Source organism: Polypterus senegalus, chromosome 2, assembly GCF_016835505.1.
Source record: "Polypterus senegalus isolate Bchr_013 chromosome 2, ASM1683550v1, whole genome shotgun sequence".
NCBI classification, from domain to species: Eukaryota; Metazoa; Chordata; class Cladistia; order Polypteriformes; family Polypteridae; genus Polypterus; species Polypterus senegalus.
Genome location: NC_053155.1, coordinates 144,924,967 through 144,945,533, shown reverse-complemented (window position 1 = coordinate 144,945,533; position 20,567 = coordinate 144,924,967). Strand labels below are relative to the sequence as shown.

At 36.9% G+C, this 20,567-nt stretch overlaps 1 protein-coding gene across 2 annotated transcripts in view; it reads left to right on the top strand.

Moving 5' to 3' along the window:
- asmtl (acetylserotonin O-methyltransferase-like) overlaps nucleotides 1-20,567 on the top strand; it is a 132,137-nt gene that overhangs the window by 43,889 nt on the left and 67,681 nt on the right. For both annotated transcript variants that reach the window (XM_039744760.1, XM_039744759.1), the window contains 3 exons: nucleotides 4,185-4,293; nucleotides 11,010-11,418; nucleotides 14,116-14,290. In XM_039744760.1, coding sequence (XP_039600694.1) covers nucleotides 4,185-4,293; nucleotides 11,010-11,418; nucleotides 14,116-14,290 — 693 coding nt within the window. The remainder of the gene's footprint in view (nucleotides 1-4,184; nucleotides 4,294-11,009; nucleotides 11,419-14,115; nucleotides 14,291-20,567) is intronic.

The window sequence follows — 20,567 nt, the reverse complement described above, 5'->3', positions numbered from 1 at the left end:
GCATCACAGCTGGGAAAGGGTCCAAGCATAGCACTTATACTGCTTCTGTAATAAAGGAGCAAATAGTTTAAGAGTAGTGAGTGTAACACACTACATTTTTAAAAGAAAGTATTTATATAAATAAGAGTGTTTTTTCTCACCAGTATCAAGTAGATACAACACAAAAAAGATTTTACAGTAGATAACCAAGACATTTTATGTTGTATATCTCTCTTGCCAATTTTCTTTTGTGTCCCAATCTGTTGGCTATCATTGTTCCAAGTTTAGATTTCATATCCCATAGCATTGCAATTATACTGTATGGCACAAGTTGTCATGTTTTGGAAACATTTTATGTCCCTTTCTGTAAACGTTTAGCCTCTTGCACCTAAATAACCTTGGGTTTAAGAGGATAATACAAAGTGAATTGGGACACAGCATATCTTGGTTATAGTCAAGATGGCTCACAAACACTCTTACTTCCTTAGATATCTGAGGTAACATCAAATACAGTATGTATGCTCGCCAACGTCTACTTGTGCCCACTGGATTCCATACTCAGTCACTCCCATACCACATGGTATAGCACCTGCTTGGCTTAGGATCAAAAAGGACTGTTTTGACCGTTGGCACAGGATATTACTAATGTACAACTCTCTTCTGTCCTGAACATATACAGGTGCTGGTCATAAAATTAGAATATCATGACAAAGTTGATTTATTTCAGTAATTCCATTCAAAAAGTGAAACTTGTATATTAGATTAATTCATTACACACAGACTGATGTATTTGAAATGTTTATTTCTTTTAATTTTGATGATTATAACTGACAACTAATGAAGTCCCAAATTCAGTATCTCGGAAAATTAGAATATCAATTAAGACCAATGCAAAAAAAGGATTTTTAGAAATGTTGGCCAACTGAAAGGTATGAGCATGTACCGCACTCAATATTTAGTTGGGGCTCCTTTGGCCTGGATTACTGCAGCAATGCTGTGTGGCATGGAGTCGATCAGTCTGTGGCACTGCTCAGGTGTTATGAGAGCCCAAGTTGCTCTGATAGTGGCCTTCAGCTCTTCTGAATTGTTGGGTCTGGCATATTGCATCTTCCTCTTCACAATACCCCATAGATTGTCTGTGGGGTTAAGGTCAGGCGAGTTTGCTGGCCAATCAAGAACAGGGATACCATGGTCCTTAAACCAGGTACTGGTAGCTTTGGCACTGTGTGCAGGTGCCAGGTCCTGTTGGAAAATGAAATCTGCATCTCCATAAAGTTCGTCAGCAGCAGGAAGTGCTCTAAAACTTCCTGGTAGACGGCTGCGTTGACCTTGGACCTCAGAAAACACAATGGACCAACACCAGCAGATGACATGGCACCCCAAACCATCACTGACTGTGGAAACTTTACACTGGACCTCAAGCAACGTGGATTCTGTGCCTCTCCTCTCTTCCTTCAGACTCTGGGACCTTGATTTCCAAAGGAAATGCAAAATTTACTTTCATCAGAGAACATAACTTTGGACCACTTAGCAGTAGTCCAGTCCTTTTTGTCTTTAGCCCAGGCGAGACGCATCTGACGCTGTCTCTTGTTCAAGAGTGGCTTGACACAAGGAATGTGACAGCTAAAACCCATGTCTTGCATACGTCTGTGCGTGGTGTTTCTTGAAGCACTGACTCCAGCTGCAGTCCACCCTTTGTGAATCTCCCCCACAGTTTTAAATGGGTTTTGTTTCACAATCCTCTCCAGGGTGCAATTATCCCTATTGCTTGTACACTTTTTTCTACCACATCTTGTCCTTCCCTTCGCCTCTCTATTAATGTGCTTGGACACAGAGCTCTGTGAACAGCCAGCCTCTTTAGCAATGACCCTTTGTGTCTTGCCCTCCTTGTGCAAGGTGTCAATGGTCGTCTTTTGGACAACTGTCAAGTCAGCAGTCTTCCCCATGATTGTGCAGCCTACAGAACTAGACTGAGAGACCATTTAAAGGCTTTTGCAGGTGTTTTGAGTTAATTAGCTGATTAGAGTGTGGCACCAGGTGTCTTCAATATTGAACCTTTTCACAATATTCTAATTTTCTGAGATACTGAATTTTGGACTTTCATTAGTTGTCAGTTATAATCATCAAAATTAAAAGAAATAAACATTTGAAATACATCAGTCTGTGTGTAATGAATGAATCTAATATACAAGTTTCACTTTTTGAATGGAATTACTAAAATAAATCAACTTTGTCATGATATTCTAATTTTATGACCAGCACCTGTACAGTTTAAGGCACATTTTCTTTGAATGGGAAACTGCACAGTACTTTTTCATCCATCTATGTTCTGGAGGACTATCTGGAACTGATTTGCAAGATTCTAATATAGTTTGCATTCACAGGTTATGAGGTTATTCAAATATCATTCATACTGGTAAATGCAGGATTGGTTTGATTATTTTGTGTGGATGTCATATAGAAAGCAACATTTCCCAGATAGGCTGACTGTTTAAATGACAAGAAAATACATTACTGAAAATATAAATATAATTCCCTCCACAGGCACACTGCTGATGGCTGTGCCCAAGAGGTCAATAAAGGCCTGGATCTTAGTTTTTATCCAGAACACTCACAAGCCCAGGCCCTCAGACTCCTTGCTCAGTCTCTCAAGAGCCCCAAGCAGAACCTACATTGACTCTACAAAGATCACAGCATTGTCGGTTAAGTCAAGATCAGTAAATCTTTCTTCACCAACAGATGCCCCAGAGCCACTGGACCCCATGGCCCTGCCCAACACCCATTCCATGCAAGCAATAAACAGAGTAGGAACAAGAACACACCCCTAACAAACTGCAGAATCAACTGCAGAGGTTCTGCCGCCATTCTTCATCCGGTTCAGCCGGCCATGATATCCATCAACTTTGTGGGGATCCCACAAAGTCTCATGATGTCCCACAGGGCAGCTCGATTAACTGAGTTGAAAGCTTTACGAAAATCGACAAAGGTTGCAAAGAAAGTCTGTTGTTGATATTTGTATTTGCCCCTGATGAGAACCCTCAGTACAAGGATGTGAATTTTTAGAACAATGTAGGATAATCATAGAAGAAAATTTTATAGTAAAAAAATTTGATTTTATTTAGTTTTGCATACAAAACATATGTTTATAGACATACACAATCTGCATATGTGTGATGGTATTTTCATTGTATTTTTTACAAAACCGACAATGTTGGTATATTGTATAACTATCACTAATTTGTGGTAGACAAAAAAGGAAGAATTTAAGTACTGTATGCATATGACAATAAACTTTACTATGAACTTTGTTTTTCACATCTGGTGTCTGCCTTCCATTTATTCATTTACACAGCAAATATTAAAATGCGGGTCTTGTGCTCCAAGTAACTATAAATTTGGATTAAGGAGTTTCAATAGATGGATAGATGGTATAACTCTTGTATTTTACATGTAAATATTTTAAGATGTGTATGTATTTCTTATTGTAAAGCTGTTATACAGGATGGTTTCAGGATATTCTTAGTATGAAAAAAGCTAAATTAGAGCTTAAGAATTTTAACCATTCATTAACCCTGGTTAACATCATATGACTAATGTATGTTTGAAAATGTATTCCTGTTAATTTATATTGCATGTTATTTTTTATATAATTTTCATAAATTTTTTTTAAAAAGTAGTTAATATAATAAAATGCATTTTTACTAGCATACTGTTTTATGATGATAAGCCCTCCATTAGAGTTATATTTACCGGACATAGTGATAATTTTGTAACAAAAAATATAACTTACAAAATGGTAAAATGCCTCATTTAACATAAAGAAAGTGTCAAAAAGTCAAATATATAATGTGCCAGGATAAAGTACTGTATGTGTAAGTAAAGCAAAAAGTATGTATGTAATTAGTATTCACAAGGTTAATTTCTAAATATGCAAAACATAATACAGTCATTGGAGATTTTAGTATTTAGTGCGTACAGACATTCAGTACGTTTACCTGGCCTCAGCCTAACCACAAACTGCAATTTGAGTGATATCCTGAAACAAGAATGTCAGAGCAGGGATGATTGCTTTATTCACTCGTAAAAGTGTTTGCAATATAAAACAAGAATTTCTTTGTATAGACAATTATAATTACACCAAAAAACCATTGAGTAGTATATTTTTTATTAGAAAATTAATAATAATACATTTCTTATTTCCACAGTGAATGAAGTGGAATATGAAGTTGATATTTTTCATGAGGCAACCAAAGTTAAGTTTTCTGAACTATCTGAAGAGCTACTTTGGGAGTATATTGACAGTGGAGAGCCAATGTAAGTACAATTTCAGTAATTAAAAATTGTCAAATATTCATTTGTACATTACTATTTATTGAATTTCTAAATTTCTATTTGATTTATTTTGAAAAGCACTCTGAATAAACAACACTACTGATACTGTCCTTGGCATTAGTACATATTAATACAATGCATTATACTGTATATAGAAATTTACAGCACCCATAGAATTAACATTATGTCATGAAAGTAGAGTTATTTTATTTTTCATGGATAGTGTATTCAGAACCCTTAACTTTCGGCACACTTAATTGTGATGTAGATTTAATTTTTAAAGATAAATGTGTGATTTTTTTTTTTTTGCTAATCAATCTCTAACTCAGTAACCCTGTTTTCAGAAATGTTTGTAAATTTATTAAAAACCAAGAAAATGATATTTCTCATTTCATGCAAGTATTCAGAAACTTAATTCAGTACTTTGTAGAGACCCTTTTGGCTGCAGTTACAGCTTTGAATCTACTTGGGTAAGTCTTTACAGACTTTGCACATCCATAGGTTTTGGGCAGTTTACACCATTCTGCCTGGCAGATGCACTCAAGTTCCATTAGGCTAATTGTGAAGTGTCTGTAAACTGCCATCTTCAGGTATACAGATAGATTTTCAATTGGGTTCAAGTCTGGACTTAGCTGGTCTACTCAAGGACAGTCAGAGCACAGTCTGAGTTTGTGTGTTGTCTGGAGCAGGTTTTCTTCAAAAACCTCTCTATATTTTTCAACATTCGTCCGTCCCTCAATTCTGACCAGGCTCCCTGTCTGTGCCACTGAAAAGCACCTCTATAACATGATGCCGCTGCCACCATGCTTCAACGCAGGTATGGCATTAGGCAAATGATGAGCAGTGCCTGTTCTAAGCCAGACATAGTGCTTGGAGTTCTGACCCAATCAGTTTTATTTTCAATTTTGGCTCATCAGTCAAGAGAATCTTTTTTTTCTCATGCTCTCAGATTCTTTTAAATTGCTTGGCAACTTCCAAGCAAGCTGTTATATGCCTTTTACTTAGAAGTACATTAGCTTTAGTCTAGTCATGCTACCATAAATAAACACCTGATTGATAGAAGCGGCTGAAATGGTTGTCCTTCCAACAGGTTCTCCCATCTTAGTAGAGGATGTCTAAAGCTCTGTTAGAGTGATTATTGGATTCTTGGTCACCACAATGACCAAGGCTATTCCTGCCCAGTTATTCAGTTGGATCGGATGACAAACTCTAGGAAAATTGCTGGTGATTCCAAATGTCTTCCATTTCACAATCATTGAAGCCATTACTATTATGGAAACAATCAAAGGTTTAGAAATATTTTAATATCTCTAGCCTGATCTGTGCCTCACCACAATTTGATCACATATGTCTACAGAGAATTCTGTGGACTTGATGGTCTGGATTTTATTCTAACATGCAGTTTAAGATGTGGTAGCTTATATACACCATTCGGCCACAACATTAAACCTGGCATTAAGATGTTAGCAGCAGATCCTTTTTAAGTTCTGCAAGGTGTGAGGTGGGGCATCCATGGATCTGACTTATTTTTCTAGCATATCCCACAGACATCTGATCAAATGGAGATCTCTGGAATTTGGAGGCCTTCTCAACACCTTGAACTTTTTGTAATATTCCTCAAACCTTTCCTGAATAATTTTTGCTGAAAGAGGTCACTCTCACCAGGGAATACCATTACCCCGAAGAGGTGTATGTGGCCTTCAACAACGTTTAGGTGTGTGGTACGTCAAAGTAACATCCACATGAATGCTACCATCACTTCCCTAGGTAAACAGTGAACACACACCTGGCCCTCCACCTGATTTAAACAAAAACATGATTCTTCAGACCAGGCCACGTTCTTCCATTGCTCCATGTTCTGACCCTCATAAGCCTATTGTAGGCACTTTCAGCAGTGGATAAGAGTCATCATGGTCACTCTAACCAGTCTGGGGCAGCGCAGCCCCATATGCAGCAGTCTGCAATGCAATTTGTGTACTTACACCATTCTCTTATGGTTGGTATTAAGTTTTTCAGCAGTTTGTGCTAAAGTTGCTCTTCAGTGGGTCAGACCAAACAGGCTAGCCATTGCTCCACCATGTGCATCATTAAGCCTTGGGCACCCATGACCCTGTCATCTGTTCACTGATTGTCAGTAATGTGAATGAAAATTGGAGTATACAAATCAAAGATGAACATATTTAGTTTATGTAGCACATTTCGGACTGGCTTATACGTCACGGTCAGAACACATACTCCCACGCATCATGGCTGTCACATGTTCCCAGTGTTCATTTGACATGTCCTCTGAGCACATCTTCAGAAATTAACGAGATACGTGCACGAGTTGCAGTACCAGGAAAAAGTAGGGGGGTGCAGTGTGATAATGTTGGAACATGATGTCAGAGTCTCTGTTTACTATCTACATGTGACAGAAAGCCGCTATGCGGATCATACAGGATAGATATGTACACTTTGTGGTTTGATCGGTGAAGCAAAATGCCGCCATACAAATGCATTCGTGGTGCTTTTATATTCCCCAACTTCATTTTAAAAGGCTCACATACCATCTTCTGTGCCGACTTTTTTTTTGCACCTTCACAAAAGTATCAGAATGTATGGCAGCGTATTTGAGCCACTGAGACAAAAAATTAAGGACACATTGAAAAGGTCTATTTTGTGATTAAAGTGGAAATTTCGGCTTTAATCTTGAAATGTCCACTCTAACCTCATAGTTTATTTTATCATTAAAGTAGACCATTGTAAACGTCATCTTAAAACCGACCCAGTTCATTTCTACATGCTTCTGGGGCTCCCTCCTGAACTGACAGCAGTGGCAAGCAGCAATTGCGCCACAGAACACATTAAATTTATGATATTCCAGCTCTCTGCACATTTAGAATCCTTAGATTTATGCTTGATGTCTCTTTCATGGTGAAATGCATTAAAGTATGTATGTATGTTACGGTTTCCTCCTAAAGTAACTAAATTATACTTTTGTCTGATTAATATAGGTGATGTATTTCTATCCTTGAAAACAGATCTATTTAATTATCAGTGAATTGCTTATTACGAACATAATGCAATAATGAGGAAAACATCAAACGTCTAAAACAAATTCTTCAATAATCAGACTGAAAATATTTACATGAGATATAAAATACAGAGCTACTGTATCATGCCACTGAAACACTGTATAATTGCTTTAGCTATTTGCTCTCGTGTGCTCTTAATTATTACAAACTATTTTACTTCTAAGTCTACTTATACATGTAGTATTCTGAGTATATACTGTATAATTGATTTTATATATTCATATTTTTATTTGCCGTGATTAATTTCTCTTTCCTTTTGTTTTTCATTATGTTTCTTTCTTGTTTCTGCTTGACTGCATTTATTTTATTGGTTGTCATTGTAATCTTATGAATTTGTTATTAGTTGAATTACTGGCAGTGTTAAAAGTGGTGGGTCAGGTTTTGAAATCTGGTCTGTTTTGTCTTCAGTTCAGATAAAATAACAATACTTAGTCTATTCTGTAGGGGTATACAGCATGTTACGTTCCATTTTATTTTTTCAGTATATTATTTCTGATTTGATACTTGGTTTATTTGTTGACCAAGGTTCTGGCTCATCTATACTAATAAAAGGCAAAGCCCTCACTGACTCACTCACTCACTCATCACTAATTCTCCAACTTCTCGTGTAGGTGGAAGGCTGAAATTTGGCAGGCTCATTCCTTACAGCTTACTTACAAAAGTTGGGCAGGTTTCATTTCGAAATTCTACGCGTAATGGTCATAACTGGAAGCTATTTTTCTCCATATACTGTAATGGAGTTGAGCTCGGTGGCCGTGGGGGGCGGAGTTTCGTGTGACATCATCACACCTCCCACGTAATCACGTGAACTGACTGTCAACGCAGTATGTAGAAAACAAGGAAGAGCTCCAAAAAGCGCTGAAGAAAACATGCATTATACAATTGAGAAGGCAGCGAAACAATAAGAAGCGAGCGACTGACACATACAACCATATTCATAAATGCAGCTACTTCGGAAAAAAAGCACGGTGTAAACCTAAAGCTTAAATTAAGTTCATAGACAGGCTGCCTTTGGTGTTTGTCATGCCCATTGTTAATGCGGGATACAAGTTTACTGAGAGGACGCAGGATATAAACGAGAGTTTTGATCACTTTGTAACTAAGTTAAAATTGCTGGTGAAGGGCTGTGCTTATGCAAATTCTGAGACTGTCTTTGTGGGGGGATTGACAGTTAAGGCGTGTGGGGGAGTCACATCATCATCTCCCCTCTCATTCACCTGATTTCGCTCTGAGCTGAGTTCCGCAGCTAACGCAGTCTTGCGGAAGCAACTTTGTGACACTGCCACCAAATACTCACAGAAAAATCCACAAGTTAATACAAACGCTGTCTCTAGAGTTTCTCCACACTCTGAATCCTCCAGGCACTACTTACAAAAGGTTACATTGACAATCGTGTTACATTATTTTTAAAATGTTTCCTTTTCTTAGCACAAGCACAGCTGAGAAGCTTCGATGCATGTGCTCCATAACGCGTTAAAAAATAACGCATTTATTCACACTTTGCAATCCAAGCAAAGGGGAACTTCTGTCAATGCATGATTTCCTGGTACACCGATTACATTGATTGATAGATAGATAGATAGATAGATAGATTCACACATCAGAGCTACAAAAATGTAACAGTCGGAAGAAAGCGCGCTACGACTGATTGGAGGAAAATTTCATTTCAAAAGACTACCCGACGGAAGCCTTGATAAAAGCATGTATATGTATATATGTGTGTATATGTATATATGTTTATGTGTGTGTGTGTGTATATATATATATATATATATATATATATGACAGCAACACTCATGACAATGAGAATATCAATCATGTTACTTTATTATTAAAATGTTTATATATATGACCTCCAAAGACCGCGGAGACTTTTGATCACCTGAACGTGTCTGCAAAAAGTGGCATCTCCTGCCCTGCAAAACTCGAGCAGCCGGCGCGCGCGCATAGCTGTGCCGGCCTTTGAGACGTTGACTGCGCTTCTGCCTTAAGTCAAAGTGAGCGCTTTTAATTTTTTCCCTCCTCCCTCTGAGCAATAGTCCAGACAAGTGCAAACACGGGATCCCTTTTCTACACCCTGCGGCAAACTAATATTAAGGCGCTTCGCACTTTCTTTTGCATGTATACGATTATGAGGTCGTCAGCTCGGATTATAACGACACGCACAGGAGTGGAGGACCAACAGTGCCATCACAGCCGATTATTGGCAGGGACGTCTCACCAGTCTACACAAGACCCACCACGACTGTCCCCAAAAGGCGCTCATATTGTCAGCGAAGACATCTCTCTACACTATATAAAAGATAAACGCAACTTTCCTTTCTTTACACCTTTTTCCTTTTATCCCAAACCAAAGCCTTTCTCTCTTAACACTGCAGAGGACACAAAACTAATTTTCTTTAATTGCTGGTAAGGCACATTACCAGAGGCAGAAATTTGGACGTTCACATAGAAAATGTAATTTCTATACCACAGCCGTCGTAGCTTTCAAAAGGGATCTACTACCGAGAGATCATCCATATACATTTTAGCTGCTGTTAGTACTACTTACCTGTTGTGTTACACCGTCTTTAAAATGTAGTTTACCTGAAACCACTCCAGTAATGCTCAATGTAGCTTTACTTCTTAAAACGTTAATGTTTTACTGTTTAATAACTTATAGACTACATTTTATTATTTTTCCCTTGCACTCAGTGACCAAAGCTATACACACACATATAGACACATACATATATATATATATATACACACACATACATACACACACACACATATATATAATTTGTGTGTGTGTATGTATGTATGTGTATATATATATATATATATATATATATGAAGATATATATGTGTATATATATATATATATATATGTATGTATGTGTGTATATATATATATATATATATATATATATATATATATATATATATATAAATATATATGTAGACTCAAACCGATTATAACAGCAGCAATCCAAGCTGTGAGAAAACAGTAAAAAGGAGGCGTGTCAGACGTTGTGGTACATTTTCTGATGCAGCTAGACGAAAACTACTTTGTGACGCTGCGGCCAAATACACAAAACAATTACTTTGACAATCATGTTACGTTATTGTCAAAATGTTTCCTTTTCTTTTCTTCTTTAACACACTACTTCTCCTCTGCGAAGCGCGGGTATTTTGCTAGTACTTAAATAAAGGAGATTGTGAAAAAACTCTGCTAACATTCAGTATTACACAAATGAAGAAAAAGGTAATATAATAAAAGTAACAAATTTACAGAGGTGTGACATTGTCAGTCTGTTCTTAAATACAGTTAATATTTTCCTTAAGAATTTGTGTTTTTGAGTTTGAGAAATACATCAGATTATAAATGGAAGAATAATGTGTTTGAATTTATGTAGTGACTGATTACTTGTGTTGCTCATATAAATGCTATAGTTATCATGGAGAAGATGAAAGTAAGTCCAAAATAAAGAAATATAATCATAGAAATTATTTTGTTAGACTATTCTGCATTTTTGTTAAATGAAAATATGTTTTATTTATTAATACTGCCTTTTTTCTATATAGATTATCATTCGTCATGTAGTTTAACCTCTAGTGCCTTTTTGGAATTTCTGTGAATAGGGATAAAGCTGGAGGATATGGAATTCAGGCCTTAGGAGGAATGCTTGTGGAGTACGTACATGGAGATTTTCTTAATGTGGTAGGATTTCCACTGAACCACTTCTGCAGAAAGCTAGCAGCAATATATGGCCAGCCATGTAAAAGTGAAATCAAACGTGTAAAGCATGACTCCATTCCATACGTGGAAAACTTTGAAAGTTTCAGCATGAATCACCTGGAGCATATGGAAGACAATAATGTGTTTAATTATGGTATAAAAACTACAGAAGAAAGTGGAAATATATCAGAAAGTGGCAAGTCACAGCAAACATTTCTGGCATCAGTTAACATTGAAAGCTCTGTTGTGAAAGAATCCAAACAATTTCCTCAAAAAATTGTGGATCTTATAAATGGGTTTAAAGCTTCAAAGGTACAGTATTCTAAATTATATTTTATAAAACTGAAATTCAGCTATCAGTGTGTGTCTTAACAATTAAAAGATGACTAGTTTTTTCATTTTTTGTAATATTTAACATAATTGCTTACTGTATATTGCCTAAAATGTGAAAGTTGTGTTTTTACATTTTTGTTAGTGACATAAAAATGTTGTTCTAGTCCTTTAGTCATATTATTATAGACACGCTTGTTGTCATCCATGTCCATTATTTTATAAGAAGAAGCATTTTATAGAGTGGTATACTGTATGTATTTACCATTTAAGGCTAACAATATGCATATTTCCTCTTTGTACCTTTGTGTAAATTTTTGCAATCTTATTGTTGTGTGCCTTTAAAACATTATACAGTCAATCCTCGTTTATCGCGGTTAATCCGTTCCAGACTCTGCCGCGATAAATGAATTTCCGCGAAGTAGAAACCATATGTTTGTATGGTTATTTTTATATATTTTAAGCCCTTATAAACTCTCCCACACTGATAACATTATTAGAGCCCTCTAGACATGAAATAACACCCTTCAGTCAAACGTTTAAACTGTGCTTCATTACAAGACAGAGATGGCAGTTCTTTCTCACAATTAAAAGAATGCAAACATATCTTATCTTCAAAGGAGCACCGTGAAGATCAGATAATGTCAGAGAGAGCGCGCTAAGAAAAGCAAACAATCAAAAAATCAATACGTACTTTTAAGTATACAGAAGCACCACGATAAAGCGGCATTTTGTAGAGGAGCGTCCTATCTTCTAGGCAAACAGCCACTGTGTAAACAGCCCCCTCTGCTCACACTCCCTCCGTCAGGCAGAGAGAGACAGAGAGAAGCAAACAAAACAAGCGCCACGCAGGAAGCATATCTTTTAGCATTGAGGAGTTTTAGTTAATATGTAATACATGCTCTGATTGGGTAGCTTCTAAGCCATCCGCCAATAGCGTCCCTTGTATGAAATCAACTAGGCAATCAAACTGAGGAAGCATGTACCATAGATTAAAAGACCCATTGTCCGCAGAAAGCGGCGAACCAGCGAAAAATCCGTGATATATATTTAGATGTGCTTACATTTAAAATCCGCGATAGAGTGAAGCCGCGAAAGTCGAAGCACGATATAGCGAGGGATTACTGTACAAGGTGTCCCAAAAAGAATATTGGAGTTTTAAAGAGCTGTAGCTTGACGCCCATTCATCGGATACTGCGGAGCAACCTAATGGCGTCTTGAGGAATTAATCTAGTTTCATTTCATTGCTGGTAGATGGTTCTAGTGCTTATCAAAAAGCTAACAGTGTGCTGTTTCGATTAGTTACGTTTGCAGTTATGGCTGTGCCACAACAAAAAGCTTTTTGTGTTTGCAAATTTGCCAGAACTCAATCAGTTGTTACTGTGCAGCGGGCATTTCATCAAAAATATGGGACTGACCTACCGAATGACAATAACATCCATTGATGGTACCAGCAATTTCGGGATACTGGGTGTATCTACAAAGGTAAAAGCATCAGGCAACCTCGAACTTCCTCCTCTGCTGAGAATGTCACTCGACTGCAAACTGCGTTCACTCGGAGCCCATCAAAATCAGTTCGACGAGCAAGTCATGAGTTACAGACACCAAAGTCAAGTGTATGGTGAATTGGTTATGAAACCGTATCGTCTGCAGTTGGTTCAGGCCCTTAAACGAGGGGATAAGACGCGTCGAGTTGAGTTTTCAACTTTCATCCAGCAAAATTTGGAGACCAATGAAGGTTTTTGTTCCTTGATTATCTTCAGTGATGAGGCCATGTTTCACAATCGTGGGAAGGTAAATCATCATAATGTACGAATTTGGGGTGAAGAAAACCCTCATGCAGTTATCAAACATGAACGAGACTCCCCCAAGACTAATGTTTTTTGCATGGGAAACACGTGAAAATAACAGTTTTTGTATATGCTTGTATAATTCAATAAATATAGCTCTTTGAAACTCTGATATTCTTTTTTTATATACAAAATGAAACTAGACTAATTCCTCAAAATGCCACTAGGCTGCTCTGCTGTCTCCGATGAATGGGCGCCAAGCTACAGCTCTTTAAAACTCTGATATTCTTTTTGGGACACCCTGTATATAAATTAAAAAAAATGTGCAAGCAAAAGTTGACCTACTGTAGATAGCATATATGCTCTCAATTGTATTTTGCCTCCCAGTTCATGATTTGAGGGAGCCAGTGCTTGTTCGGAGCATTACTATTTTGTTTCCTGTTTCAGAAAGTTTGGCTTTATTTATTTGCCTGTTAGGTTTCAAAGAACATTAAACCCTAAAATGAGGAACACTCTGTTTCTATAAAGATAAAACTTATATGATCATTTTAGTTAAATGGTTGAGTCATAGTTACACAAAAATGTAAGCATTTATATCCTAAGTAATACAATACAGTAAACATAAATCGAGTCTAGAATTTCCAGAGTAATCCAGAAAAAAATGGATTAATTAACCTTGTGAGAGGTTGATAACAAATTTTGTTACACAAGGTCATAAAACTTCTGAAATGCTTTTGCATAAAATGTTTAATATGTAGTTAAAGATAAAAAAAAATATGCAGAAATGCCAGAAAGCACTATTGTCTGGGTTGGACTTGATCAAAGACCTCACATAGTTGCTGATGTCAGATTATAAATATTACATTGACTTTTGTATTTTCAATTGCAGTGTTTGTTAACAGCATCAAAATTTAAGATTTTTGATATCCTGAAAAGCTGTGATGGCATGTCAGCAAAAGATATTGCTGAAAAACTTCAGAACTCAATTGCGGGAACAGAAAGACTTCTTGATGCCTGCGTATCACTTGGCTTGTTGGAGAAATCACAGCAGAAGGACAGTTGTGGTAAGTTTATGACCAAATGGTAATAAAACTGTTAGTGTGCAATTAATAAAGTTAAATAACTTAGTATTAATAATTAGATGAGGCAAATATAGAATAAAATGTGTTTTTTGTACAGGTAATTTTAAGATTCTTCATTATATATTATTTTGAAAAAAATGTAAATTAAGAAATTTTCCCTCATCATGGAAATAGATTTTAGTTTAATTCTTCAGAATTTTTTCTTCAGAAATATCAGATGTAGAAAATGGTCACAAGGTAGCAAGAGCAGGTGGAGAAATAGGATTCTCAGGATTAATGGTGCAGTAAGGGAGTGGAAGAAGGCAAAGATATAGCAAGTCAGAGAGTATGCAAAGTCTGTTTTTTGTTTCAGGCCACAGAATGTAATTGAGTGTCAATGATAATAGAACAGAGTTGCCTTGGCCCTCCCTGATCACTATCTGATCATCCCCAGAGAAATACCAGCATAAATTCCTTGTCTATATAGTCAAAGACAAGAGAACCACATTTTATTATGTAGACAGAATAGATGATGATTATTTGTAGTCCAATCCTCATAGTTCTTCCATTTACCAGAGACATGGTTGATTCTTTAGAAGTAGTTTTTTCTTGAACAAAGCTACCAAATCAACAGTATGTGTCAAGGTAGAGACGAAAGATTAGTAGAGTTTCCTCAATAATAGATGGTAAGGAGGAGACAGAAAAGAGAGTGCATGCAAAAATGTTGTAAAGAATTTGACCAAGTTGCACTGTACAAATGTCAAGGGCATATTAGCAATCAGTCATTCATTAATTTAAACTTTTGACTAATAGGAAATGTGTACAAAGGAAACAAGCTTTACTGTCCAGCTTGCTGTTACAGTTTCAAAGCGTAGTGCAGCACCTTAATAACACCACATTAGCTAGAATAATGAAGCAATAATTTTTTAGAAACTATTAAGAAAGGAGAAACATGAATGAAGTTTAGTAAACAAGCATCCTAAAATGTTATCATCTGGAGCAGGGTTTCTTAAAAGCTTACTAATTATATTAATGGAAACAACAGTTAAGGAAAACAGGTCTTACTTATTTAGTTAAAACTCAAGTAAAATAACACAAGAACATTAAAATCATCAGTCAAAGTATTACTAAGATCAAACAGTGTAAGTATGAGTAAACCATTTCAAAGCAGCCAACAGGATTTATACAAAAATATTACGAGGTCATTTTAAACAGACACTTACATATAAAGTAAGCAAGATGATTACATCTTGCCTGAAGAAGAGGTCTGAGTTGCCTCAAAAGCTTGTAATCGTTTTAGTTACTCAATAAAAGGTGTAATTTTGCTTCACTTCTCATTGTAAACAAGATATTAATCTAAATGGAATAAAATACTAATCATAACTGAACATTACATTCTGGATAAACAAACTGTTCTTCTGTAAGGTTAATTGTGCAGCATACAGTAAGAAGAAAAATCTAATGTGCTGTACTATAATGCAAAAATCCAAAGTTCTGTCAAATACTGCACAGGAAAAAAACTATAGCATTTGTAAACAAGTTCTGTCATATATTGCACAAAGATGAAAAGAAAACAAATTACTAACTTCAAGTTCTGCCCAATTTGAACCGACCTATATATCCAAATGAATGTATATAAACCAGTATATATATATATATATATATATATATATATATATAATATATATATACAATAAAAGGCACTCACTCACTCTCACTCATCACTAATTCTCCAACTTCCCGTGGGTGGAAGGCTGAAATTTGGCAGGTTCATTCCTTACAGCTTCCTTACAAAAGTTGGGCAGGTTTTATATCGAAATTCTACGCGTAATGGTCATAACTGGAAGCAGTTTTTCCATTTACTGTAATGGAGATGAGCTTCAACGCCGGGGGAGTTTCGTGTGACATCATCACGCCTCCCACGTAATCACGCAGTACATAGAAAACCAGGAAGACCTCAAAAAGCGCTGAAGAAAACATGCATTATATAATTGAGAAGGCAGCTAAACAATAAGAAGCGAAGCGAGTGACATATACAACCATATTCATGAGTTCTGCTACTGAAACAAAGCACGATGTAAACCTACACTTTAAATTAAGTTCATAGACAGGCTGGCGCTTGTAATTTAGTGCCTGCCCATATAAGGTCAGTCCGTCAGCGCAATCCAATAGCAAACTGCCACTAAATATTCACGGGTGAAGGACTGTGCTTATGGAGAGGAAGATGAGATGGTCAGGGTGGTGTTTGACACAAACTCAGCTTAAACTGCGAGAGAAAGTTTTAAGTGCCAGGACTAAGGTAACATTAAATACAGCCATGGACATAGCACGAGATGGCACCAGCACAGCTGGGAACCTTCGATGCATGTACACCGAGTGGCTCACGGAACTGACGCAGTGCACAGATAAAAGCAACAGTTCCAAAGAGCTGAACAAAACCAATTACACAATTGAAAAGGCAGCAAAAATATGAAGCGCCTGATACATACAAGCATATTCATAAATCCAACTACTGCGGAAACAAAGCACACGTTGGAAAAGTCAATGTCCCGCTAAAGGAAGACAGTGTAAAAACCCGTGCATGCAGTGTGTCAGGTCTCAGATAAAGAAGAAGACGAGCTGTTTATTGATGCAGTAAGAAACGAATCGATGAATGAAACCTGTCATCTTTACAACGATTGACAAACACGGAATGTAACTTGAACACAACACATCCTACAAATACGAACCTGATTGAAAGAAATAATGATAATCAAATCCTTGATGACAGCAACACTCAGTAACACTCACAAAACAAATACTGTATATTGACAGTCATGTTACGCTATTTTTAAAATGTTCCCTTTTCTTTTCTAGCTTTTTAACACACTACTTCTCCTGCGATACGCTGGTATATATATATGTATATATATATATCCCGATCTACATACTCAATAATGGATACTTTATTCGCCATCAATGATTGTTTTGGTAAAGCCATACTCAGTGTATTCATTAGATGAACGGTAAAAAGTAAGAGCAGGGAGGATGACTTATTGAGGCTGTAGTGCTGCGTCAACTCTATCTGAATTGCGATCACATTTGAAAAATATATCTTTTCAAGTTCTATTTAGTCCATATGTGTCAAACTCAAGGGTCAGGGCCACATCCGCCCGGCGTAATTATATCCGCCCGCGAGATCATTTTATATACTGTATTATTGTTATTAATGGCCCGGTATATGAAGCGCTGGTAACACAATAAACTACAGATCCCATAATGCAGCGCTTCAGCTGCCTTGCCTAACACTTACCGCGTTAATCAAGTCTAGCTTATGATGCTGCAAGTTATTGCGAAGCTAGCTCACACGATGCTGAAGAGAAAAGTTGATTCTGAAAATAGAGCCTTTAAAACCGATGGGAGGCTGAGTATATGTTTACTGAACCCGTGTGTCTCATTTGTGGAGCTAATGTGGCTGTAATTACAGAATTTAATCTAAGACGGCACTATGAGACAAAACATCAGGGTAACCTGAATGCAATGCAGAAGAATTAAATAAGAATCTGACACTTCAGCGGACGTTTTTACCCGTGCACAATCACAAAGTGATTTCAAGTGAAGCTGCTTTTATGGGAGACACAAATGCACCAGTGCAATTGCCCCACTTTCCCTGTTGCCAAGTAATGTTAAACCAAGTCGTCACTACGGTGTTCCCAAATCGCACTTTGCTGATAAACTGAGCGCACTGAGTTTGCACGGCGCTTTGGTGACTTTGAAGAACAAAAAGTCCGTCTACATGCGGCTCGAACCTTGTGCATGTTTGGTAGCACATATCTGTGTGAGAAGCTCTTCTCAGTGATAAAGACTAACAAAACAGCACACAGGAGTCGCCTCACTGATGAGCACCTGCAATCCATCCTGAGAATCTCCACAACACAGAACCTCACACCAAACAGAAACGAACCTGTGCCAAAAAGATGCCAGGCGTCCAGCTCTAAAATGACATATGAGCAAAGACAACTGAATGATTTGATTTGTTATTGCTGAAAGGAACACATTTTATTTATATTTCCAGGTTTTGTTATGCAGCATGTTCATATTTGAATTTGTATAATTTTGACAGGATATATTTTTATGGAGAGCAAAATCTTTTGGGATATTTAAAATCTAAGTTTATTTTTTATATAAAATTACATAAGAGTAAAGAAATTTGAATGTTTGTTCTTTTAACGCTTACTTTATTTCTAACTTGTATAATTTAGACAGGATATATTTTTATGGAGAGCAAAATATTATAAGTTGTTTAAGGTTTGAGTTGATTTATTCAGAATAATATTCCTGTCTGTTTTACCATTCCTACCAAAGATATTTCTGTCGACTAAATAAAAATTCCTTCTATTTAAAATTTAAATAGAACTTGAACAAATACGATAGTTCATAATATCCACGCAGACTTGCACGTAAGAGCTGGAGTTATCCGTTTTAACAAGCAGCGTATTGCACTGATACGAAATAGCTGTGTGTGTATATATGTAGATATGTATGTATATGTATATATATGTTTATATATGTGTGTGTGTATATATATATATATATATGTATTTGTGTGTATATATGTATATATATATACTGTATGTATGTATATATGTGTGTGTGTATATTTATGTGTATATGTATAGATATGTATATATATATATATGTTTATGTGTGTGTGTGTATGTATATATATATATATATCTATACTAATAAAAGGCAAAGCCCTCACTCACTCACTCACTGACTCACTCACTCACTCACTCACTCACTGACTCATCACTAATTCTCCAACTTCCCGTGTGGGTGGAAGGCTGAAATTTGGCAGGTTGATTCCTTACAGCTTCCTTACAAAAGTTGGGCAGGTTTTATATCGAAATTCTACGCGTAATGGTCATAACTGGAAGCAGTTTTTCTCCATTTACTGTAATGGAGATGAGCTTCAACGCCGTGGGGCGGAGTTTCGTGTGACATCATCACGCCTCCCACGTAATCACGCAGTACATAGAAAACCAGGAAGACCTCAAAAAGCGCTCAAGAAAACATGCATTATATAATTGAGAAGGCAGCTAAACAATAAGAAGCGAGTTCTGCTACTTGGAAACAAAGCACGATGTAAACCTACACTTTAAATTAAGTTCATAGACAGGCTGCCGCTGGCGTTTGTAATTTAGTGCCTGCCCATAGAAGGCCGTCCGTCAGCGGCAATCCAATAGCAAACTGCCACGGGTAAATATTCACGGGTGAAGGACTGTGCTTATGGAGAGGAAGATGAGATGGTCAGGGTGGTGTTTGACACAAACTCAGCGAAACTGCGAGAGAAAGTTTTAAGTGCCAGGACTAAGGTAACATTAAATAAAGCTATGGACATAGCACGAGATGGCACCAGCACAGCTGGGAACCTTCGATGCAAGTACACCGAGTGGCTCACGGAACTGACGCAGTGCACAGATAAAAGCAACAGTTCCAAAGAGCTGAACAAAACCGAATTACACAGTTGAAAAGGCAGCAAAAATATGAAGCGCCTGATAAGCATATTCATAAATGCAGCTACTGTGGAAACAAAGCACACGGTGGAAAAAGTCAATGTCCCGCTAAAGGAAGACAGTGTACAAAAAACCCGTGCATGCAGTGTGTCAGGTCTCAGATAAAGAAGAAGACGAGCTGTTTATTGATGCAGTAAGAAACGAATCGATGAATGAAACCTGTCATCTTTACAACGATTGACAAACACGGAATGTAACTTGAACACAACACATCGCACAAATACGACCCTGATTGAAAGAAATAATGATAATCAAATCCTTGATGACAGCAACATTCAATAACACTCACAAAACAATTACTGTATATTGACAATCATGTTACGTTATTTTTAAAATGTTCCCTTTTCTTTTTCATAACTTCTACTTCTCTACTGCGATACGCGGGTATATATTTAAATGTATATATATACCCCTATCTACAGTACATACTCAGATAGACAAGCCACATGCTGTGGCTCAATTGTAGAGTCTTCGCCTCTAATGCCGACATTCGAGGTTGATTCCCGAGAGGGATGCACTGAGTATGTACGCGCTACTGATTCATTTTACCTTCGATCTCCTTGGTTTGGGACGTATGAAAAATATTCGGTTAACGCAGAATCATGTTACGTTATTTTTAAAATGTTTCCCTTTATTAGCACAAGCACAGCTGAGAAGCTTCGATGCATGTACTCCATAACGCGCTAAAAAATAACGCATTTAATCACACTTTCAATTCCAAG